The sequence below is a fragment of the Tachypleus tridentatus genome, chromosome 3 (genome assembly GCF_004210375.1).
Source record: "Tachypleus tridentatus isolate NWPU-2018 chromosome 3, ASM421037v1, whole genome shotgun sequence".
NCBI classification, from domain to species: domain Eukaryota; kingdom Metazoa; phylum Arthropoda; class Merostomata; order Xiphosura; family Limulidae; genus Tachypleus; species Tachypleus tridentatus.
In genome coordinates, this window is record NC_134827.1 from 8,507,590 (window position 1) to 8,534,312 (window position 26,723).

Consider the following 26,723-nt stretch of genomic DNA (forward strand, 5'->3'; position numbering starts at 1 on the left):
TAGAAAAGAACAGAAAAGTGTCGAACCCACACAAACTTGGATTCTCACGTCCAGTAAAAAATGTATAATAAAAATGGGCAATTGGCCATTTAACCCATATATATGGAGGTCTTGCAAAATGCCATACCTCCATGTTGTATCATAAGCCTTCTCAATATTAAAAAATATTGATACAGAATGTTGTCATTTGAGAAATGCTTCTCTGATTGACGTTTCAAGTCAAATCAGATGGTCCACGGTGGAGCACTGTTGTTGGAACTCACACTGGGTGGGCAAGAGGAGGTTGTTGATTCAAGGAACCAAACAAGATAAGCATTAACCATCCTCTCTAAGGTCTTACAGAGACAACTCATCAAAGCAACTGGATGGTAGTTTGAAGGAATCTTGGGATCTTTCCCATGCTTAGAGAAAGGTAAGATAATAGCCTGGCACAACTCATCAGAAAGAACATTATCCTGCCAGATCCGGTTAAAAACAATCAGAAGAATAGCAAGAAAAGCAGGAGATAGATGGTGTAGCATGTCATAGTGTACATCATCAGGTCCAACCGATGTACTGCCAGACCGACGAAGGGTCAGTTTGAGTTCCACTAGTGTAAAGTGACGATTATAGTCATAGAGACAATCAGCTCGAAAGGAAAGAGGTAATCGCTCTGCCCGAGTCTTGATGGCCAAGAAGGTGGAGGAAGAAGCAGAAGTGCTAGATATATGGCAAAAGCTTTCACCTAGACTATCGGCGATGCTACAGGTATCAGCTACTTCCTGGCCATCAGAGAGCAAGATCAAGAGGAGGACAGAATTATATGGCCCACTGACCTTTTTGATTCTTGTCCCATATGACTTTGGAATTGGTGGTAGAAGATATGCTGGTTGTGAACTTAATCCATGATTCCTTCTGGCTTTGATGTCCTACTCACCGAGCATGTGCATGGGCCCACTGGAAAGCAATGGGGTTCAAGAGTGTGGGATATCTAGGGAAAGTATCCCAGGACCGTTTTTGAGCCTTCTGTGCCATGTGGCAGTCAGGATTCCACCATGTACAAGGATACAGTGGAAAAGGTGTCGAGGTTTGAGGAATACATTGAGCAGTTGCTTGTATAATACAGTCAGTTACTACTGCCACACAGTCATCTAATGATGGCTTACAGATGATGGCAGGATCAAGTTCTGCAAGAGCAGTGAAAGATGGACAGTTTGCCTGATCCAGCTTCCACCAGGGCATGCAGGTCGAGTGGCACTGACCATGGCCAGTCTCTCTAAAAATTATAAGAAAATGATCACTGCCTCGTGGATTATTGTAAACCCTCCATGAAAAATGGGAGAATGATGAAGGGGGGCAAACTGAGAGATCAATAGCAGTAAAGGACTGACTAGGTGCATGAAAATAAGTATAAGAACCAGTACTGAAAAGAGAAAGGTTGTGATCAGAAAGCATATGCTCTACAGATATGCTCTTATGAATATCAGCACATCCCCAGAGGGGATGATGCCCATTAAAGTCCCCCAGGATTAAAAAGGGAGAGAGCAACTGTTCAATGAGAACATCAAGGTCTGATTGATCATATACCTCTGCAGGTGACAAGTAGAGAGAGCAAACAGTGAAGGAAACATGGATGGCTTCAGCCTCTAATGGTGTGTCAAGTGGCAAAGACAGGGTAAGCACATGCTAATCAACCAACAGTGCCACCCCTCCATGCACTTGTCCATCACACAGCCTGTCATTTCCGTACAAAGAAAAATGCCGAAAGGTGACTATATTGGCAGGTTTCAGAAATGTTTCCTGTATGGAAAGACATACAGGATGGTAGGAAGCAATCAGTGTTTTGATGTCATCCAGATTAGAAAGTAAACCATGACAGTTCCATTGTATCAATGTGGCCATTTTTATTTACATGTAAGCGAATTGGGTAGAGAACCCTTCTGTTTACAACCACATCTTTTTTTTCTTACTGTCCATATTTGAGGGAGGTCTATCGACCTCCATGGATCCTGCCCTGGGTCGAGTGAGCAGGTCTTTGCTGTTGGAAGGGGATTCTAGTGACTGAGGATACAAACAAATTATTGTTTTGCATCTTGAGGTGGGAGAAGAAGATGTATCTTAGGAAATGCCTGTACCTAGAACCAAAGAATGTGGATCTTGGGGTTAGTTGGAAAATAAGTAAGGGTCAGAGATGGGTGTTGAAGTTGATTTATCAACTTTTTAACCATGGAGGTTAAAAGGCTTTTCATATGTTTTGAGAGCGATTCTTTTGGAGGCACACAGAGATCTGTCTGCACTCCCACTGTAGTTGTGGAACGAAGTGCAGCAGCATATGTCCGAGATGAAGTGGTGGACAGCAATTTTCGAGCCTTGGGATAAGTAATGTTATGAATCGTTTTCAAATGTTGCACCTCTTTTTCTTACAACCATTTAGGGCAAGAATGAAAGTAGGATAGGTGAGAGCCATTGCAATTTATGAAATGAGGGTCTGTTTAACACTCATAGGCATCATGGTCCTTGCCACCACAACAAGCACACGTCAAGGGAGCCATGACATGACGTCTTTGAGTAACCGCACCTCTGACACTGGAAACATCATAAAAGGTTTGGAATGTATGGTCGTATCCTGCAATGTGGCAGGTGGACGTGGCGATGTAAATGTCAGAATGAGGGTATTGGTCAGCATTGTAATTCCATCTTTGAGAATGGAAATACGTCTCACTGCAGAAACTCCTTGAGTGGAGAAACCAGCGAGAATTTCTGACTCGGGGATGTTCTTCAAATCCTTCTCAGCAATAACTCCTCATGATGAATTCAAAGTTGCATGAGGTGTAACCTCAATAGGAATATCCCCAATTGCCTTTGAATTCAAGAGGAGTTCACTGTGTTGAGATGTGGATGTTCCCACCAATATGTTCACCAAATCAAAGCTTCTTTACTGACTTTGGAGAGCCAGCAAGTCCCTCCAGTCCCTTCTGAATAAAAAAAAGGGGACATTTGCCCTAATGGTTTGTCTGAAAGAGAATGTAAGATAAGAAAATGAGATACAACAGGTGGTACAGATGTTGAAGATTGCTGCTGAGAAACTTCAAGACGTAGTCATTTACCTATGGACTGTTTTTTTCACTATTTTATTTAAGTTTTTATTTGGAGGATCCATAATAAAAAGGAAAATTTTGGTGCCCACCCACCATAGAGCCCTACAATGTCAAGCAAGGACACTGCAGCAATGCCAAGATTTCATGAGCACTATACCCAACCACCAGCATCAGATACAATGTCCACAAAACCTGTTGAGAACTTCCAACATTGGTACTTTGATGACCCTAGCCCAGTGGACCAGCTGATTGACCCAACAGGGGCCACCCCAAGGCTGCCCATCTACAGGAATTCAAGGCCAAAGTGGTGTGTTAGGGTTGGACCCCTCAACCACTAGGATCCTCTCCTCCCCTTCATGGGTCACTACACACAACAAACATGTGGGTAGATGTTTAGATCCCAGAGGAGGTAAACTGAAAGAACAGAACCTTCCCTGGGAGATCCCCTCACCATGTACAGAAATCCACACCGAGAGGTACAATTAAGTATGAGCAGATTTATAGTGTTACAAGCTTTAAGCTATTTAGGATAAACAGTTTGCAGTAATTCCAGAAATAAAAAAGGATAATTTAAAATCATGTCCTGAGATTTCTACACTATAGAAAATAATTCATAAAATATAGTTTTTCTGAAAAAACTACAATAACGAACATTTGATTTTTATTTAGTAGGTTCTAGAGATAACAAAAATAAAATTAAAAAATTTTCTGATAAAAAAGTTTTTAATCTTAACATGAAAATTACTTTGCACTGGAAGCAATCAACACTCTAACATCATATAATTATGGATAAAGTTTTGGATAAAATACTTAATAAAAAATTCTGTTTCTTTGTTTTGTTTACAAAAGACTTTTTAATGTTTACTGAAAGCTTGACTAGTTTTGTAAAGATACGTTAAGTACTTTCAATTATAGTATTTATGCCACCATAACACCATTGGACTATAACAAATTAAACTTACATCATCACCATCCCATATGCCATCATCCCACTTCTGCTTCCTCCAACCTGAAGCTGCAACAAATGCAAGTGATAAACATCCCAAAGCACCAGCTCCACCAAACTCCACTGCCCGACTTCCAAACATAATAAACAGTCCTCCAATGAGGAGTGCTGCTGAGCGTAGGATACTTAAAGATTTCTAAATACGAAAATATTTGTAATTACTTATGAGTGCAAGAACTATATAAGCATAAACACACATATTTACATATCATGTAAGATATGGTATGTTGTACCATAAAAAACATATTTCATTTATGAACCCACTAATGATGACCAGATATTGGATAAAATAGTTCAATTAGCATTAGAGTTAGCAAAATCCAGCAATTGTGATTTCATCATTTATCTAAATATTCAATAAAAATACTTAAACTGTTGAAATGGGTAAATTTTAATATAATTTAGTATTAAAAGTTTTACTGTGAAACACAAAACCTTCAAACTCAGTGGTAGGTAAACATGTTTGTACAAAAGAGCAGAAAATGGTTAATATGAATATTTTAGTATACATCACAACTGGAACTTATTTGCTCTCTTTATAAACATAAAATTGGGGAATTCATAACTTTATCAAGAATAGAATTTCATTAAAAGAAATATCTTATGGACATTATAAAAAGTACTCTGAAAATTAAAAAAAAGAAACAAAACTTACATCATCTTTTGCAGGAACATGCCATAGAATAAAACCAAATAAAGCTCCATAGGCCACACCGACCATAGCCTCTAATGGTCCTTTGATTACTGTCCAAGCAACACTACCTATTCCAAAAAAAAAAATTGAAGTATGTAATAAGCTAATAAAGCTAAAAATAAAACCTTGAAATATTGAAATGGCTAAAGAAATTTTGAAATGGTAGTAAAATATGGAAATAATAATCAGTTCTCAAACAGTAATTTTTTAAACTTGATACCACTGAAATTCATAAAGACTCATATAAATAGCATTAAGAAATGCATATCAGATATTATACAGGTTACAAAGTAATCAAAAATGCCAATTAATACCTTCTGATTCAAGGCTCTATAAAAAGTGCTGATTCAACAGTCTTGTAGTTATCACATTTTTTTCAAACGAAGACATTGTGGATTAATTGCAAAAATAAATACCATGGGTATGCAGTATCCCCTCTCCAGTAGTACAATGGTGTATAGTCTCAAAATTAAAAAAAATGTTTGAATTACAGCATTAAAATACATACCTTTTAATAAATAAATAAATACTTTACTCAGTACTACTCTTGAGATTTTCTACCACAACTTAGTTTACTTCTTCTTGATCTAGAAGACCTGCATGTTCTATAAGATTATCTTCAACTAAAAACACATGTCAACACGTTTAGTATGACATATAGTTTTGTAAAGAGATTCTTAGAGATGTGGTTTAAACCTGTGACCTGTTACATACTAAGCAATTGCTCTAATAATTGAGCTGAAGGGTTGACACACTTAACACATCTTAATAAGTCACTTTTTAACAACTTTAATCTGTTTAACAGTCATGGGATGTCTATTTGTTGGGTACCAATGTGGTGATTTAATTTTTGCAGTATAATTTCCCACCTCAGGTTTTAACCTGAAACCCATCACACATCAGAGAAATGCTATGACAACCAACCTAAATGGTTGATGGTACTTCCAATTGGGAGTATCAACTTTCTTCAGATGATTCAAAAAAAGGTCACATTTGGGGATGGTAATAAGACATGGTTAGATGGACTGACCAGTGAATACAGCAACATCATCCAAGGATAGACCCAATTCAACCAAATGTGCCTGGATAGGAAGGCCAAAAGGGGCAATAGCAAACCATTTATTCTGAAAAAGCAAGGCCCATTGAGGAACGAAAACACAACCCCAGATGGAATGCTGTGGTAAAGATCGACATTTTGCTGCATACAATAAAGACAGTTGCAAATGGTAGAGGTGTGGAAGAGGTTTATGAGACTCAGTGTACAAACTTTGGACTGGAGAAGTGTTGAAAGCGCCTGATGGTGAATAGGGTACAACATCTTCAAGGCCCAGGTCCTGGCAGAGTAATAGACCAGAGACCCATAGTTCAGTTTCAATCAAATGAGGGCACAATAAAATTTTAGCACAGAACATTGATCCTTTCCTCACAAGATGAAAGAGAGGACAAAGAGGATGTTCAGTGCCCTTGTACATTTGACATGTAGCTGCTTGATGTGTGGAATAAAGGTCAGCTTATGGTCAAGGATAAGTCCCAAAAACTTAGCTTCAGGGACCACGGGAAGCACAACTTCTCTGAGACATGGCTCAGGATCAGGGGTGAATACCCCTTTGACAGCAAAAGTGCATGTAAACAGTTTTAGAATGAGAAAACATAAGATTGTTTGCTGTGGACCACTTCAGTAAATGATTTAGGGCAGTCTGTAGCTGCCACTCAACAACTGACACAAAATGTGGATATCTTCGACACAGAGACCATTTGCAACTAAAGGAGGGAGTTATCCACTGATAGCATTAATCTTTATAATGAAAAGTGTGATATTGAAGACACAACCCTGAGGGACTTCAAGTTCACGTGGAAAAGAACAGGAAAGTTGAACTTACATAGACTTGGAATTGCTGTTCCATTAAAGAGTTTTAAATAAAAATGGGCAAATGGCCATGCATCCCATATGAGTGGAGGTCTCACAGGATGCCATACCTCCACATAGTATATAAGCTCTCTCAAGGTAAAAAAATAACAGAAACAAGATGTTGTTGCTTGAGAAAGGCTTCCCTGATTGACATTTCAAGTTGAATCATGTGTTCCATAGTGAAGCACTGTCTTTAGAACCCACACTGGCTATCAAGTGGAAGTTGTTTAATTCGAGGAACCAAACAAGACAAGCATTAACCCTACTATCTAAAATCTTACAGAGACAGCTCATCAAAGCAACTGGACAGTAGTATGAAGGAGTCTTGAGATCCTTCCCAGGCTTAAAAAAAGGGAGAACAGTAGCATGGTGCCAAACATCAGGAAAACATTCTCCTGCCACATCTGGTTAAAAGCAACAGAATGACAGCAAGAGAGGCAGGAGAGAGATGGCACAGCATCTCGTAGTGAATATCATCAGGTCCTACTGATGTACTGACAGACTGATAAAGAGCAAGCTTGAGATCCACTAGTGTAAAGGGGTAATTACACTCATAGAGACCATCAGCCAAAAAGGAAAGAGGTGACTGCTCTGCCCGAGTCTTGATGGCTAAGAAGATGAGGGGTGAGTGCTGTATGCATAAGAAAAGCTTCCACCAAGAGTATCAGTGATACTCTGGGCATCAGCAAGATCGAAAGAGGGGTAGAAATATACTGCTCACTGACCTTCCAAATCCTGTCCCATATGACTTTGTAACTGGTGGTAGAAGAAATGCTAGTTGTGAACTTAATCCAAGATTCCTTCTGGATTTGATGCCTCACCTGCTGAGCATGAGCATGGAACCACTGGAAAGTAGTGCAGTTTGAAAGTGTGGGATATCTACGGAAAGTACCCCAGGCCCGTTTTTGAGCCTTTTGTGTCATAAGGCAGGCAGGATTCCACCATGCATGAGGATAGTGTGTAAAATGTGTCAAGATTTAAGGAACATATCGGGAAGCTGCTTGAACAGTCAACTATCGATGATCAAAAGATGATGGTAGGATCAAGTTCCAAGAGTGCAGTGAAAGAGGGCAAGTTTACCTAGTCCAGCTTCCATTGTAGCATGTGGCATCAACCATGGCCAGCAGTCTCCCTCAGTATGATAGGAAAATGATCACTACTCCATGAGTCACTGTTTGCTCCCCAAGAGAAATAAGAGAAAAGTGAAAGGGTGCAGATAGAGAGATCAATAGCAGTAAAAGAGTGACTAGGTGCATGAAAATAGGTATAAATACCGGTATTGAAGAGAGGAAGGTTATGATCCAAGAGCATATGCTCTACAAAACGACCCCTCCCATCAATATCAGCAGCACCCCAGAGGGGATTATGTCCATTAAAGTCCCCCAGGATTAAAAGGGAAAAGTCAACTGTTCAATGAGAGCATTAAGGTCTGACTGATCATACGTATCCTCAGGAGACAAGCAGAGAGAGCAAACAGTGATGGTATGACCCAAGGAAACACAGATGGCTACAGCCACCAAGGGTGTATCGAATAACAAAAATAGGGTGAGCACATGCTGATCAATTGGGAGCGCCACCCCTCCATGCACACATCCATCACACAACCTGTCATTTCTATATAAGGAAAACTGCAGAAAAGTGATTATAGACAAGTTCCAGAAATGTTTCCTGTGAGGAACGACACACAGGACAGTGAGAATCAAGCAGCACTTTGATCATTCAAATCAGAATGGAAACCTTGACATTTCTACTGTATTAAAGTGGTCATTTTTACTTATGTGAAGGAGAATTAGACAGAGAGCCCTTCTGTTGAGTGGACAGGTCTCTGTCAGTAGAAGATGATTCCAGTGACTGAGGGCATGAATGAATAATTGTTCTTCATCTTGGAATTGAAGAAGATGATGAACCTGAAGAAATGCTTGAAGCTGAAACCAAAGGAAGTAGTTCAGGGTAGCCACTGAATTGGTTGGTTGGTTAGTTTATTTAGTGTTTTATGGCACAAAGCAGCTAAGCTATCTGCATAAAAAGGTAAAACTAAAGTAAATGTAGTAAAATTCGTAAAAGGAGATGAAGGTAAAACAAAACAGCATTTAAAAACATAAATAGCATAAAACCAATGTTGACATCTAGTCTACAAAGTTAAGAGAGAAACCACAGCAAGAGAAGTTGTAAAGGACTTTCTGTAGCATAATGGTAATTATCATAACCCACCAGGAAGACTAACAGGTAAGTACAAGAACCACCGTCATTCACCTGAAGTTGGCCTTTCCAATCCTGGTTCTGGGTTATGTGTCAGTACAGGCATTAACAAAAAGTAAGGTAATAAAAGTTTAAAAAAAAAGGAATGTAGCGAAATTGTAATAATAACTTGCCAGGATGACTAATGGTTAATTCAAATGGATAGTTCAAACAGTAGCGTTAGTCACCTGAAGTTGGCCTTTCCTGTCATGGTGTCGAGTTATTTAATGTTACGGCCATTTTATAATTTCAAATCGAACTAGAGAGATTGTGATTCTTAAAAGGGAATCACAATAAAAAAGGTTTAATGAATAAATATAAAACACTTAAATGACATTAAAAAGATTAATGGCCTTTACAAAACTAAAAACTTTTATCAAGGTGGACAGTGTCACCGTCACCATTAATACTGTCTAATGTTATGGACAAACTTTGAGACAGAACATGTTTAAAATGGTGCCATCATTGAGAGTCATAACGATGGCAAGAAAGTAAAATGTGGCTTATAGTGATTTGGGTGTTACATAGACTACACACTGGTGCATCAGTTTCAGATAAAAGAAAACAATGAGTTAAAAAACTGTGACCAATGCGTAGTCTAGTTAGAACAACTTCCTCCTTCCAATCCTTACAGAAGTAAGATGGCCAAAGTCCAATATAGGGCTTTATTTGGAAAAGCTTGTTTTTGCATTGCTCACTCTAAGTCGACTGCCAGCTGGCACAGAGCAGAGCCTTGAATATAGGACCGTAGTCTATGTATGGAATAGGCATTGTAGTGATAGTGCCAGAGCAGATAGATTTAGCTGCCGTGTCTGCAAGCTCGTTCCTGCAAATAACAACATGGCCTGGTACCCAGAAAAACTGGATAGAAGTAGATGTTAATGAGAAATGGGCCAATCAGTTTTGAATATCAGTGAGAACAGAGTGTGAACTAATGTGAAGGGATTACAAGGCCAGTAGAGAACTAAGTGAGTCAGTATAAATAGTGCAGATTGAGTCCTGCTTAGCTTCTATATGATCCAGGACAAGAGAAACGGTGTACAGTTCAGCAGTGAACACAGAAGTTGTAGAGAGGATTCTGTGCGTAACCACCAAACTGCAACAAACCATGGCAGAGCCCACACAGTAACCTGATTTGGAACCATCTGTATAAATTGGAATGGAAAGATTGTTCAAAAGATATTCAGTAAATAAAAGATGGTACTTCCAATCAGGAGTATCTGCTCTTCTCAGATGACTTAGAGAAAGGTCACATTTGGGGACTGTAATAAGCCATGGTGGGATGGGCTGACCAGTGGATACTGCAATGTTATCCAAGGACAGTCCTAATTTATCCAACTGCACCTGGATGCGAAGGCCAAAAGGAGCAATGACAGATCACCTGTTCTGAAAAAGTATAGCCCACCGAGGAAGGAAAACAGAACCCCAGTTGGGATGTTTGGTAAGGAACGAAGTTTTGAAGAATATAGTAAAGACAGTTGCAGACGGCGAAGGTGCAAAGAAGGTTCATAAGACTCTATGTATAAGCTCTGAACTGTTGAGGTGCAGAAACCCCACTGATGATGAATTGGGTCCAGCATCTTTAAGGCCAAGGGTCTGGCAGAGCCATAGACCAGTGATCCATAGTCGAGTTTCAATCGAATAAGAGCACAATATATCTTTAAAACAGAACATCGATCCGCTCCCCAACTGGTGGTAGATAGGATACAGAGGATGTTCAGTGCTCTTGTACATTTGATCCACAGCTGCTTAATGTTTAAGGTCAGTTTATAGTTAAAGATAAGCCCCGTGAACTTGGTCTCAGGGACCACTGATACGGAATTCAGGATCAGGGTGAATACCCCATTGGCAGCAAAAGTACATGCAAACAGTTTTAGAGAGAGAGAGAAATTAAAGCCAATTGCCATGGTCCACTTCCGTACACAATCGAGGGCAGTTTGTAGTTGCCGCTCAATATATCTCATGTATGACAACTGACATGAGATGTGAAAATCGTCGACATAGAGCCTGTTTGCAACAGTAAGATGGAGTTGTTTAGTGATGGCATTAATCTTTACACTGAAAAGTGTGACACTCAAAACACAGCCCTGAGGGACTCCATGTTCCTGTAGAAAAGAACGGAAAAGTGTCGAACCCACACAAACTTTGAATTTCCTGTCCATTAAAAATTTTTAATAAAAATGGGCAAATGGCCATGTAACCCATAAATATGGAGATCTTGCAAAATGCCATACCTCCATTTTGTGTCATAAACCTTTTCAATGTCAAAGAATATTGATACAAGATGATGTCATTTGAGAAAGGCTTCTCTGATTGACGTTTCATGTCAAATCAGGTGGTCCATGGTGGAGTGCTGTCATCGGAACCCACATTGGGTGGGCGAGAGGAAGTTGTTTGATTCGAGGAACCTAATAAGATGAGCATTAACCATCCTCTGTAAGGTCTTACGTGGATGGCTTGTCAAAGCAATTCGATGGTAGTTTGAAGGAATCTTGGGATCTTTCCCAGGCTTAGAGAAAGGTAAGATAATAGCCTGGCACCAGGCATTAGAAAAACATTCTCCTGCCAGATCCGGTTAAAAACAATTAGAAGAATATCAAGAGAAGCAGGAGATTGATGGCCAGCATGTCACAGTGTACATCATCTGGTCCAACAGATGTACTGCAAGACCAATGAAGGGCCAGTTTCAGTTCCACCAGTGTAATAAGACAATTATAGTCAAAGAGACAATCAGTTCAAAAGGAAAGAGGTAATTGCTCTGCCTGAGTCTTGATGGCCAAGAAGGTGGAGAAACAAGCAGAAGTGCTAGATATTCGGCAAAAGCATTCACCTAAATGCTCGGATATCAGCTACTTCTTGGCCATCAGAGAGTAAGATCGAGAGGGTAGAGAAGTGTAGTGCCAACTGACCTTTCATACCCTGTCCCATATGACTTTGGAACTGGTGGTAAAAGATATGCCAGTTGTGAACTTAATCCATGATTCCTTCTGGCTTTGACATCTTGCCCACCTAGCACGTGCATGGGCCCGCTGAAAAACGATGCGGTTTGAAAGTGTGGGATATCTACAGAAAGTATCCCACGCCCATTTTTGGGCCTTCCATGCCATGTGGCAGACAGGATTCCACCATGGGTGAGGATATAGTGGTAAATGTGTCGAGGTTTTAGGAATACATTGAGCAGCTGCTTGTGTATGATAGTCAGTTACTGCTGTCACACAGTCGTCTATTGGTGGCTGACAGAGGATGGCAGGATCAAGTTCTGTGAGAGCAGTGAAAGTGGACTAGTCTGCCTGATCCAGCTTCCACCGGGGCACAAGGGTTGGGTGGCATCAACCACAGCCAGTCTCTCTCAAAAGTATAGGAAAATGATCACTGCCTCGTGGATTATTGTCAACCTTCCAAGAAAAATGGAAAAATAATTAAGGTGAGCAAACTGAGAGATAAAAGCAGTAAAGGACTGACTAGGTGCGTGAAAATAAGTGGAAGAACCAGTATCGAAAATAGAAGGGTTATGATCAGAGAGCATACACTCCACAGAGTGACCCATCCTATCAACAACAGCACTTCCCCAGAGGGGATGATGTCCATTAAAGACCTCCAGGATTACAAAGGCAGACGGCAACTGTTCAATGAGAGCATGAAGGACTGACTGATCAAATGTCTTTCCAGGTGACAGGTAGAGAGAACAAACAGTGATGGTATGACCCAAGGAAACATGGATGGCTATGGCCTCCAAGGATGTCTTGAGTGAAAAAAACAGGGTGGGCATATACTGATCAACCAACAGTGCCACCCCTCCATGTACTCGTCCATCATACAGCCTGTCATTTCTGTACAGAGAAAATTGCTGAAAGGTGACTGTATCAGCAGGTTTCAGAAATGTTTCCTGTAAGGAAAGACATACAGGATGGTAGGAAGGGAAGCAATCAGTGTTTTGATGTCATCCAGATTAAAATGTAAACCTTGACAGTTCAATTGTATCAAGGTGGCCAATTTTAATGACATGTCAGCAAATTGGCTGAAGAACCCTTCTGTTTATGACCATGTCTTTTTTCTTTAGTGTCCTCATTCGAAGGAGGTCTATCGACTTCCATGGATCCTGTCCTGAGTCGATTGGGCAGGTCTCTGTGGTTGGAGGGGAATTCCAGTAACTGAGGATGCAAATAAATGACTGTTTTGCATCTTGGAGCAAGAAAAAAGATGTATCCAAAGAAGTTCCTGTACCTAGAACCAAAGGATGTGGATCTTGGGATTTATTGGAGTGTGTGGGAGGAGCAAAGATGAGTGCAGAAGTTGATTCATCAACTTTTTTAACCATGAAAGTCAAAAGGCTTTTCATTTGTTTTGCGAACAATTCTCTTGGAGGCACATAGAGATCTGTCTGCACTCCCACTGTAGTTGTGGAATGAAGTGCAGCTGCATATTCCTGAGATGAAGTGGTGGACAGCAATTTTTTGAGCCTCTGGATAAGTAACGTTACGAGTCATTTTCAATCGCTTCACCTCTTTTTCCTCCAAGCATTTAGGGCAAGAACCATTTAGGTAAGAACTACTACAAATGGGTCCATTTCACACTCATAGGCATCCTGGTCCTTGCCACCACGACGAGCACATGTCAGGAAACCATGACATGACGTCTTTGAGTGACCGAACCTCTGACACAGGAAACATAAGAGAAGGTTTGGAATGTACGGCCGTACCCTGCAATTAAGATAACCTGCCTTTATGGTGGGAGGTGCACATGGTGATGTAAATGTCAAAACAAGGATATCTGTCGGCAGCATAACTCCATCTTTGAGAGTGGAGATTGCGCCTCACTGCAGAAACTCCTCAAGTGGAGAAACCAGTGAGAATCTCTGACTTAAGAATATTCTTGAAATCCCTCTCAACAATAACTCCTCATGATAAATTCAAAGTAGCATGAGGTGTAACCTCAATAGGTGTATCCCCAATTGCCTTGGAATTCAAGAGGAGTTCACTGTGTTGGGATGTGGATGTTTCAACCAATATGTCCTCAGATCGAAGCTTCTTTACTGACTTTGGAGAGCCAGCAAGTCCCTTCTGAATAAAAAAGAGGGACATTTGCCCTAAAGGTTTCTCTAAAAGAGAATGTGGGATGAAAAAAATGAGGTACAACTGGTGGCACAGATGTTGAAGATTGCTGATCACAGTCTTCAAGATGTGGTTGTTTACCTATTGACTGTTTTTCACTATTTTATTTAAATTTTTATTAGGAGGATCTATAGGAAAAAAAGAAAATTACTGTGCCCACTGACCCCACCCACCATGGAGCCCTATGAGGGGATGCACTACAATGGTAAGCAAGAACACTGCAGCAATGCCAGGGTTTTGTGAGCACTATACCCAAACACCAGCATCAGATACAATGTCTACAACACCCGTTGAAAACTTCCAACACTGGTACTTGGTTGACTCTAGCCCAAATGGACCAGCCAACTGACTCAAGGGGGGCCACCCAAAGGCCACCCGTCTACAGGAATTCAAGGCCAAAGTGGTGTGTTAGGGTTGAACCAACAGGATCCTCTCCTCCCCTTCACGGGTCGCCACACACAGCAAACATGTAGGTGGATGTTTAGATCCCAGAGGAGGTAACCTGAAAGAACAGAACCTTTCCTAGGAGGTCCCCTAACCATGTACAGGAAAGTTGCCACTGAAAGAAATAGTGGGGATATAAATGGGTGTTGACGTTGACTTGTCAACTCTCTTAAACACAAAGGGCAAAAGCTTCATGTGGTTTGAAAATGGCTCTGACAGAAAAACAGAGAGATCTGTCTGCATTTCTACTGTAATAATGGAGTGGAGTAAAGCAGTAAACGTTCAAGATGGAGTGGTGGACAGTAATGTTTGAGCCTTCGGGTAAGAAACGTGAACTATTTTCAAACACTGTAACTCTTTTTCCTCTACCCACCTAGGACAAGAATGTTGGGGTAAGAGCCACTACAATTACCACAACAAAAATCCATTTTGCACTCATAAACATCATGGTCCTTTCCACCACAATGAGCACACATTAATGAACCACGACATGATGTCTTAAAGTGGCCAAACTGGTGACATTGGAAACATATGAGAGAGCTTGGAATATATGGTCATACCTTGCAAGTTAGGCAACCTACATTAATGGTAGGAGGTGGACATGGTGATGTAAATGTCAAAATTAGGGCATTGGTTGGCATTATAATTCCATCTTTGCAATTGGAGATACACCACACTGCAGAAACTCCTTGGGTGGAGAAACCAGCAAGGATCTCTGATCCAAAAGATGTTATTCAAATCCCTCTCAACAATAACTTGTGAAAAATTCAAAGTAGCATGGGAAGTAACCTCAATAGGTATTTCCCCAATAACCTTCAAATGCAAGAGGAGTTCACTCTGTTTTGTAGTGGATGTTTACACCAAGAAGTCCCCAGAATGTAGCTTTTTAACTGACTTAGGAGAGCCAGCAAGCCCCTCTAGTCCCTTCTAAATTTGCCCTAAAGATTTGTCTGATATCAGAAAATGAGGTACAGGTGTTGAAGAAGTTAAAGATTGCTGTTCAGAATCTTCAAGAGGTGGTTGTTTACTTAAATTTTTTTACATTTTTATTTTAAGTTGGGGGATCCATAATAAAGAAAGAATATTTCAGTGCTTACTGACCACACCCACCATGAATCCTTACGAGAGGACACACTACAATGCCAAACAAGAACACTGCAGCAGCACCAGGGTTTTGTGAGCACTATACCCAAACACCAGCATCAAACACAATGTCCACAAACCCTGTTGAGAACATCCAACACTGGTACTTGATTGATCCTAGCCCAAGTGGGCAAAGCCTGCTCATCTACAAGAATTCAAGGCTAAAGCAGTGTATTAGCATTAGACCCCTCAACCACCAGGATCCTCTCCTCCCCTTCATGGGTAGCCATGCACAGCAAACACGTGAATGGATGTTTAGATCCCAGAGGAGGTAAACTAAAAGTACAGAATCTTCTCTGGGAGATCCCCTCAACAAATACAGGAATTTGCACTGAGGGGGAGTAGGTAAGGTATTGAAATCTATACCACCAAATCTGCTCAACCATCAGATGTAGAAATATACTTAATGTCCTCAGAAATTAAGATTTACAAATTACAATCATAAACCAACTGTTTAGGAAAAGGTAACAGCCTATTTCTCAATTATGTAACACAGCTGTGAAAAAAAAGGAAGCAGAGAGAAGAATAAGATAAACTAAAATTAGAATCAATAGGTTGAACTGTGGAAGTAATAACCCTACAAAAACAACTCAAAACAGTAATGAGGCTAAACTTGAATGTGTTAATAAATGTATGACATCTTTCAAGAGGTGAACAGTGACCTTAGCATTATTTAATTTCAATTTTAAAACTCTTCTGTTTTGAAAAGGGAAAGAAAAAAAGTTAAAACTCAAAAAGTTTCTGCTCCCATTTTGTAATGCACAAAAAAAAACCAACAGAAATACAACCATACAAATTGGTTCTCCAAGCATGTGTAACAATGTACCTAAAGGTTAACAGCAATCTGAAAAATTGGTATGACATGTATGAAGGGTATTTCTCATATTCATAAGATGAGGAGAAATATATCCATATAGGAAGAAAACCTATGAACAATATGTGTTTGAAAATTCCTATGGCACTGATAATTTAATGAAGGACAAAAACAATATGGTAAAATGGTACTCTAGCATACCAAATGAAGCATCTTGGTGAGAATTCTAAATAATTTCCTTACAAAACATCAGTAAACAGCTTTATACACCTATACCAATTTTACAAGACACATCAGATCTCAAAATTGTCAATCAAAACTACATCAGTTTGTGAATTTCTGAAGAAAGTTGCAAGAAGAAATGGGTGGGAAATGAGCCAATATACATTTTCTTAAAAAGTACATGAACAAACTTATTTTTTGTTGAGCACATGAAAGTACTACCACAAAATGGCCTGTGTAATGGGGATGGGGGAGAGGGGGAGGAATTTGCATATACTTAGGGTTAAGTAAGTTATATTAAAACAGTTATGAATATGTAAGTCAACAGGTCATGTGCCAACTACAGCCAATAAAATGTTGTGGTGAAATGATATATATCAAACTACATACTGACATTGTTTGTTCTTTGTGATACCACTGAAATGTTACTGCTCTTGAGAAGTGCATGTAACAACTATTTCCTATACAAATTACTCATACACTCAAATCATAAAGCTGTGTTCAGATACAAAATTTGAAATCTTTAAGATTGTGATATCCCTTTTAATCAACTGTATTATAAAACAAAGGAATATTGTACATCAATAATGGGGGCACAATGGTTATTCAGAAAGAGAAACAACAAATTATACTACAGCTATGGTAAGTAAAGTGGCATTTTTTAACAGATGAAAATCCACAAACACAAAAGTTAGTGACAAAAGCCATCCATCCTGTCCCAGCTAATAGTACACAATATAATCAGGAAAGGTCTCAATGTCAAATAATGCTGCAAAAGCAACACAAGTCACATACAACAAATGCTGGATGACACATCTGTTCAATGGTTGCACACTTCAAGCAGCTGCCAAATGAAAAAGAATATTCATGCAATTCCATTTGCAATACCTATGGATTTTTGTAATTGAACTGTTGGAAGGAGTGGTGTGCATTAGACAGGGCATCTTCATGACCGACTGACTATTCTGCAAAGGAAACTATACTGCAGGGCTATAGTCACAATGCATAGTTGTCAGACAGAATATGATCAAATGTGTTAATATAGTGAGACACCAAACTTATTTTAATACAGCATAGTCAAACCCTGTACTTCATGCAAAAAGAACAGGTTAACAAGATAACAAGAACAAATCAGTAAGCTGATCAATAACTGAGAAAGAATATACTTAAAAATCTTAGCTTCTAAAAAAAATACCACAAAACGTAAGAAAAATAAAGAGACATCCCTATACAACTGGGCTGGAGTTAAATGCCTCAACGTTATTATAGAAAGCTGAAGGAAAACACACAAGACATTGTTAAATGAAGACTCAAGAAAAACTTGGGTACTGCATTCATGAGAACAGAAGGGGAAAGAATAGGAAACAGAAGTTTCCTGCAACAAATTTCCCATGAGAGATGAATGGTATGGCATTCTGGCTTTTAAAACAGCCACTCAAAAAATAATCCCTCTAGAAACAAATAAAATGGCATAAAAAATAAAAAGACACAGAAGGAGAAAACTGTGACTATTAAGGAAACAATTTCCTTACCCTATAAATGGCCTGGGCTAATAACACAATGATCTCAAAGAAAAAGAGCTATCTAAATTATCCTAAGAACAAAAAGTAAATGGATAAAAGAATAACCTTAAAGGAAATAACAGCAGAAAATAACAAACATGGAAGACCAAAACTAAACAGCTAAATTTTTAGAATTAAAAAAAATAAGCTTATTTGCTACATTTTGCAGAGTTAACCCTGTATCAACAGACACACAGGTAGCAACAAAATGTTACTAAAGAATACGTGTATGCAACAAAATGATTACTTAACAGTGAATAGCTAGAAAAATCTCACTTAAGAAAAATCAAATTAAATTTACACACTGCAATGCTGTTAATACTGAATAAATAGGAAAAAACTCAATGAAATATATCAAACAAACTTGTTTTCTGTTAACTACAAATTTTACTAATTTTTAATTTATGCTTCATAACACAAAGTAAATTTCATATTGAGAATGGAAAATAGTCCCTCCTCATGACAAAAAGAACTAACTAGTGTTGTTTTTAAATAGCAAGTGCCTACTTCATCAAACAACCAAGGCAAGGTTATCCCCACTTTTCTTCCCACACCACATTGTGTCTTTACTGGTTATTAAAGTTTCTATTAATATGCAAGAGATTTCTTCCATCAGGTAGCAATATTCAACTGTATTTCCCTGCACACTAGTAACTCTGTTAACATATGTAAGCTAAACAGTTCACTTTTTCCAAAACATTTTACACAAGGAAAAATATAGATGGTGTATTTAAAATGTGTATTCTTATTTATTTAATTTTAATGCCACAAATGTTAGTTTCAAGCACAGCACTGTAACTATTCAGAAAGACATTTGAGTGGAATTTGAACTTTAAAAATCAAAGGAATCCAATTAGTGTGTGTCAAATAAATTGTCTCAGAGTCTTTGGGTCTGAGTCAAATTGCTTTTTCTTTTATTGTGGAGTTTTATTATCCTTTGAAGAGTCACACTTGTTGAAGACAGAGACCAGAAGTAACAGATGTGATATATTTCATCTGAGGCTAACCAATGAATTGACAAATAATACAGAAACCTTCCATACAAAGCATTAATAAAATAATGCATTGGATGATACTTGAGAGATAAAAAAAACCTTATCCATACAAAGGAGTGCAGAATGAGGAAACCCACAAAACAAATGCCAAGAAATACATTAAGAATGTAGAACATGGAGATACCTTTTACTATGCTCATATACTAGAATCTGCACAAGACTTGAACCCTATTTTAAAACCCATTAGAACCAAATATAAAAAACTGTAAAACTTGACTTTTGACAATTACACAAGTATCTCAAGCTTACCTTCTGAAAATGTTATACCAAGGACAACACCAAAACCTGTTATGGCCAAGACATCGTCTATACTGGCTGCTGCAATAACAAGTGTTGGGATGCCTTTATTCACACCAAGTTTTTTATCCTGAAGATCCAACATACTTGGTACAACAACAGCTGGAGACACTGCTGCCAGGACAAAACTAAGAAATTTCAAAAATAAGCCATTATAAACTAATGAAACGTTAATTATATTAGCTGAAACTATCTTCAAATACTTCTATGTTCAGGAAATATCACCAAAAAGTAGTAAAATAAATTAAGAAAATCTTATTTCTTCATTGAAAAATTATCAAATCATAAATATCATACATGGTTCATTACAATAAAAAGAAACAAACTATAGATATTCCCACTAAGTCAAATACATTACTTTGGTTTCAACACAACTGTACAACCAAATGTTCAATCACTAAATCAGAAAAAAATACATCACTTAAACTACTCAGCTTTTTGCACATTCTTATCAACATATCTACTATTAATTTCTGGATGATGAGAGGCAAAATCCAATCATAAATAACATATACATGACAAAACTTTTAAAAGTTATGACTTGAATGCTAAATACTAGCAAAGGCAAAATTGCAATCTTTGTTAAAGTCTGTGGAGTTATAATTAATTTCCAAAAGTGAAAAATGTAAATCCTATAGATTGTTTTTATTCAGTATTATATCTAATTCTTTGAGACACAATAGGCAACACTGTGTTAACAAATTAAACTGTTGAATAATACTTAAGTTTTAATTAATAAAAAATCTAATATAAATGATACTTCACAAGAAAATTTTTATACATGTTTTACAATACAATAAAAAAAGGAAGTAAAAACTGTACTGAAAACAATACCAAGGTATACAACTTTTGAATGTGTTTTGGTAACACTTCTAAAACTGTTTTTACCACAGTTGTTATAATAAGATATTATTATGAACCACATCTATCTATTGGCCTTTATTTCTATACAAGATTTAACTTACCCAAGGATGAATCCCCACAGCCATGGAAATCCAAGCAAAAGGTTAGAGGCTACAGCAACTGTCACAGTTTCTACTAAGCAAGGGGTGAAGGCCAAACGGAAACAAACTAGACTGAGCTTACGAAGAGTACGTGGATCAAGACCCATTCCTGCTCGTAGTAAAATAACTACTAATGCTACACTTCTAAAATAAAAATTTAACAAATTAAATTGTTAAAAAGAAGAAATATCTCAGTGAAATTAAAAAAATTAGACAATTATTTAAAAAAAATCTGTCAAAAACGTTTTGTGCCACTACTTAAACCTAATTAAATCTGTAAAAAGAAAGAAGTTTCAGCCATTTTTAAAATGTAAAGCACTTCAATAAGGTTGTTTTTTATAAAAGAAAGTAGTATATATGACTGGAAAAGCAGAGAATCAATATGAGCAATTTGAATCAACCTGAATATTACTTCAGGCTATCTGCTGTATCCACCAAAGGGAACGAAACTCCTTATTTTAGCATTATAAATCCATAGACTTACCACTATCCCACCAGGAAACAAAAGATACAGATTTACTTGTGATAACAAATAAAATATACATTAGACTTAAAAACATAAAATTCTTTATAGAAAAGTATACTATCACGTTTACAAATTGCATCAAGATTAGCGCATATATTTTTATTCGTTACTGCTCCAAAACATGCCAAAGCATTTAAAGTAAATTACTTAAATTTTTCAATATATAAGTACCTTCTAATTTACTTGCAAAATAATTCATTAAAATAGTAAAACAAGGAAAAACTTGCTCCATTCAACAAAAAATTTTAAAAATCTGTAGTTATTCTTCACATTTAAAAGAACAAAAACACTTCAGAATTGTAATTCAGTAGATAACACTCTATGTATTTAACTCCATGCATATAATTATTTTAGCCATACACATTTTTATTTTGTGTTGACTTCAATGCACTCCAAACTTCCTTGAGTATAGCATGGAATTATTATCAATCAGGAGGAAAGACATAATCATTTTGAACAAAATAATATTATATAACCTTGTAATTACAATACAGAGGTAGCTTTATCAATTTTTGGCCAATTGCCATTTTTCAACCTCAGTTGTCATGGTATGATTGATGTGTCCAAATCTCAGTTTTGAGAATTTACTGATTAACAATCTAACATTGCAATAAAAGTTTTTTTTTTCTTCTCAACTGTATAAGTCAATGTGGCTTCCAGTTCAATGTCGATTCGCATAGACTGTAATAAAGTAATAAAAGTTTAGCTTGGAAGAACATTACAGTTTGTTTGTTTGTTTTTGAATTTCGCACAAAGCTACTCGAGGGCTATCTGTGCTAGCCGTCCCTAATTTAGCAGTGTAAGACTAGAGGGAAGGCAGCTGGTCATTACTACCCACTGCCAACTCTTGGGCTACTCTTTTACCAACAAATAGTGGGATTGACCGTCACATTATAATGCCCCCACAGCTAAAAGATGCGAGCATGTTTGGCTGACTGCTACCAAATCCTACAGTTACGTTTTTAATTTAAAAATTTTTGGAATACATAAGAATGAAAATTTTTACACTAAATAGAATTTATAATATACAATTCTGAATGATTGTAGTTAATCTGCTGGATGCATTTTATTTTTACATAAGTGATATATTATTTTTTTTCCAACTGAAAATGATTAGACAAAGTTCCTTCAACGCTTCGATGGAGATCAGTTTGAAATTAAAAATTAATTTTACAAATGAGAAATCCCATGAAAGTACAAGTTCACATTTTACAGTACAAAATGTAAACCTACAAAGTACCTATTTTTTTTGGATGAGTGTCCAAATCAAATGTTCTGAATTAAGACTAGTAGTTTGAAATAGCCATCTGCTGATTGTTCATTAAGTAAAGTTAACAAAACAAAGCACGTATGAATTATTATAAATGTTTTTACTTCAAGTAAACTGCTCCATTTTTTCCTTTTTTACTCCACTCCAAACCTTCCTTGCACCACCAATATTCAATGAAGTTTTAAATTTCAGGCAACAGAAACTCAGATCCTTGTATTTGTTGTGAGAAAATCATGAATATATTAATATGAGCTGTATTACAGAACACATAGTAACAATCATAAATATCATGCGCCATTAAATCACAAACCTTATTTAACAGCAGGAATATGTAACAATACTTTATAATTTTATCATGAACTAAATTATAATATCATTTCCTACTGTCCAAATTAAGTATATTAAAGAAAAAGGAAGTTTAACTTGAGTCTACCTTTTGTTCTGTTTTAGGAATAAAAATCAATAATCCCATCCAACATACTCTTATGGATTTAACAACTATAAGACTAACTATTAAGACTAAAAATATGACAGACTTAAAACGATGAGATAAGAATCTTACAAAACTTGTTTAATTTGTACACTGAAATGTAGTAAGATCTATATTTGAGGAGAAAAACAAAATTACAAAACCCTCCATTTAAAAAATCTACAGTCTCCTCTCCAAGACCATTATGAAGACAGAGTAAAACATGTTTGAATGTCTACTGTAAATATTTTTTTAAAAATGTGCTTTATTTTACTGTCTACAATTTATTTACACAGAATTAACAAAATATGAACAAGAAATATAATTTTCTTTAACAAATTTTCTGAGATCAAAAATTTTATGATACAAATTAGATGAGATCATTACAAAACCCTCCATTTCAAAAATCTACAGTCTCCTGATATGTACTGGATTTACCGTTATACATTTTGATGCCTATGCTTGTGTCAGTATAGTTTTCTTTTATTTTGCCTGTGATGTATATTCTTCACTGTGAATTGCACAAAACCCGTCTGTTCTCAAAATTTGTAAAATATTCTTGAGAGTAAGAATCAACAATATTTGTTTTACAAAAACATGCTAGAACATTGTTAAAACTTCAAGAAACATGTGTGATTCATATAAAAGCAGCTAAGTGAGAGACAGAAGAAGAATATTATTAGTCAATTATAGTCAGTGTGCTATAGGCCTTGAAAGTTATAATTGTGTTTAATGCCTACTAAATGGAACACTACAGAATTGGACCAGGAACATTTATAAATTTTGAACATTACATACCCTTCAACTTCAATAAAGTAACTTCAGGTGTTAGTATTTCTACGAGGACATTAAATACCTTTGACAAGTCAGCTTGTAAGGGCATAAGGCCAAACAAGAATCAAGCTATCTAGCTTAAAGGAGGTGTGTGACAATATCCACTCAGAATTATTCTGCTCACTGTGGACCTGGATTGCCAATAAAATATTCAGTTCTAGACCAGATAAGACTCAATATGGTTTGTAAGTTTGTAAAACTCTCGTATACAAACCACCATGTGTAATAACTACTAATAATAACCATTGTTACAAAGTATATTATTTTTTGTTTGTTTATTAAAATATATTTGTGTTTAAATTTGATACATTTTAAAACTTAATTAACTTCTAAATTCAAATTCAAATTTCTGGTTATTTGAAATAGTAATACATAAACTACATAATGTAACAAATGTAACTGTTATATCTCAGTTCAAAAACATTACCTTAAGTCTGATGCCCATTTTGGATCCAAATCTTCAGCAAAATTGATTTTAGGGACATTTCTTAACATGAAACCCATTGTTAACATACCTAAAATTAATAAAATATATAAATAAACTTAAAAAAGTTCAAGAAAATTAAGCTTTTACTGTTTATAAATAAAATATTAAGAAAAAGTTATTTTCATAAGTATACAACATGAAAACAAGAAATATGGTACAAATACAGATGTTTGTTTCCTGAAGCTTTTTTAACAGTTCTTTAACTATGTATCTCAGAATGGCTGGTATTAACACTTTAACTGACATTCCTGTCAAACAAAGTCATCTAACTAGTAGCTAAACTAATTTACAGCATCACCATTATTCTGAAACTTTTGTAACATTTCAATAAAAAATAAATAAAAATATAAATTAAGTCCTTCAGCACACTTATAACAATTTGAAAATAATTTTACTTATGTAAAAATATCACTTTCTTAAAACATTACTTTGTAGTATTGTTACCCTTTTTACTACAGATAAAATGAATATCTTATGAATTAAACAGAATAAGCCATGTTAAACAATTTTCTCTGAGAACTGTTTACCCACCAAGCAATGATGGTAACCGAAGTAGAGTTATCAGCTCCCCAGCAATATGGCACATCACAACAATAATAAACAAACCAAAGATATGTCCACCAGGAAGTGCGAGAGAATCCAATAATCCAACTAATGTTCCATAAAAAAGGACAACAATTATAGTCAAAGCCAGATAATTGGCAAGAAGTCCCCTTGGAGGCCACCACATATTTTTCTTCTTTCCTTTATCATCTTGGCCATCATCTAGTTAAAAAAGAAATAAAAAAATGTAGATTTAGTTCTTGTCTTTCTTCGTTTGATGGAAAGTTACATGACAAGTCTTCTGACAAATATTATACACAATTTTTTAAAAATGTATACAGATCATATATAAAATTTAAAAATAATTATATAAATGGGTTTTCATCAATGTATGCTGATAGTCTGGCAAAAAAAGTAGCTTATAATTAATATAATTTTTGATTTCTTAATTCAAAAAGAATACATTTAAATAAATTCTCAATCTTTACTTGTACATGCCATGTGATACCCTTCTGCTCTGAATTTTCTTTCTTCCCTTGTATTGGTTTCAGATTGTCCACAAATTAGATACACAAACTATAGATACTGACATTAAAGAAATTAAAATCAAAATCTCCCACCTTCTTCATTTTTGGAGATACCAATAAGATTTATTACACCCACTACAGGAATCCTCTCAACTCTTCATAACTTTGTAATAATTCTACTTATGTTTAATTGTCACAATTTTGTGTTTATATCCAAAAGTAATGTGATTTTGGAAACTATATGATTATAACAACTTTATATTAATCTATTTCTTTGAAAGGCACCATTTCCCAAACAAGTTTTATTCAGTGATGACAACAGTCAGTGCTCTGATAAAATGGAATTTTTTTAAGACTCTCTGTAGATCAATTAGAAAACCAAGTAAATTATTGTAGTTTTAGTGCATTCTGATTTACCTTTGGATTATTGTTTGGGTTTTGAAATCCATGTTTGAAATCTTCATGAATTAGTTTTTGAACAACAAATTTAATAAAATTTAGTTAATGAAGGTCAGTTTCTGAGAGCAAAAAAATCTTAATCTAAAAGAAAATGTTATTTTTTATTTTCTATGCATATTTTTATTATATATATAGATAGATACTTCTTTTTTCTAAACAAAAGTTATATTTTCTAAAATGAAAATTTATTTCTTACAGGTACTTTCCTACTCTCATAAGACTAACTTTTCTTGTTTAGTGCTGCCCTCTATTTATTAACTTTTTTGAAGGCATGCCACAAGCCTTCATCATCCCTGTATTGGAGTCCAAAGCTCTAAAATGTCTCTCCTGAAAATCATCATACATCACTTGTCCACCAATAGGAGAGTACTCTATCATATGATACATGTGACTGCTGCTATTCACCAGTACCAAACTATCACCTGGAAGTTTAACAAAGATGTGAACACCAAAAATGTGTGAGGAGGAAAGGGGGGAATTATGAGTGGAGAGGAGTACTTATCAGAAATACATTTTTGTTTAGGAAAATTATAACTTCTGAATATGGTACTCTTCCTCTACTCACAAGATTAGCTTAAATCTCACATTGAAATGGAGGATGAAGCAAAGTGAGGAAAGCACAGATATATCCCCTGGAAGAGCCTGAAGGACACTACTTAAAAGAGAAGGAACAGATCAGATGATCTGAGGAGGGGCATTGCACCACATCTGAGCCAGGTATCTCTTTACCATGAAAAGAGAAATAGTTAGGACAATCAGACATGGAGAAACATGTATGAAACACACCTGAATGGGAAAAGATGGTGTAAGAAAAAGAGACAGAAAAAATGAAAAATCACTCAATCCCATGATAAAAAGTGGGTAACTGACAATGTGCCTCATGGTGTAGAGTGGTAGGGCATGATGGACCTCACTCAGTAAATCAACTACATCCAAAACATCACTTGCCAAGTACAAACAACCTCATGAGGATCATATTATCTTCAACTTGAATCCTAAGATCCAGCAGAAACTTATCAGAAGACTCCAGGC

The 26,723-nt window shown here is 36.5% G+C and overlaps 1 protein-coding gene across 7 annotated transcripts in view; it reads right to left on the minus strand.

The window, feature by feature from the left end:
* Nucleotides 1-26,723, minus strand: part of LOC143246298 (sodium/hydrogen exchanger 9B2-like) — a 57,609-nt gene that overhangs the window by 14,018 nt on the left and 16,868 nt on the right. For all 7 annotated transcript variants that reach the window (XM_076492775.1, XM_076492773.1, XM_076492779.1 and 4 more), the window contains 6 exons: nucleotides 24,694-24,927; nucleotides 24,103-24,190; nucleotides 20,538-20,720; nucleotides 19,525-19,700; nucleotides 4,739-4,845; nucleotides 4,040-4,219 (listed from right to left, as the gene is read on the minus strand). In XM_076492775.1, the coding sequence (XP_076348890.1) occupies nucleotides 4,040-4,219; nucleotides 4,739-4,845; nucleotides 19,525-19,700; nucleotides 20,538-20,720; nucleotides 24,103-24,190; nucleotides 24,694-24,927 (968 nt within the window). The remainder of the gene's footprint in view (nucleotides 1-4,039; nucleotides 4,220-4,738; nucleotides 4,846-19,524; nucleotides 19,701-20,537; nucleotides 20,721-24,102; nucleotides 24,191-24,693; nucleotides 24,928-26,723) is intronic.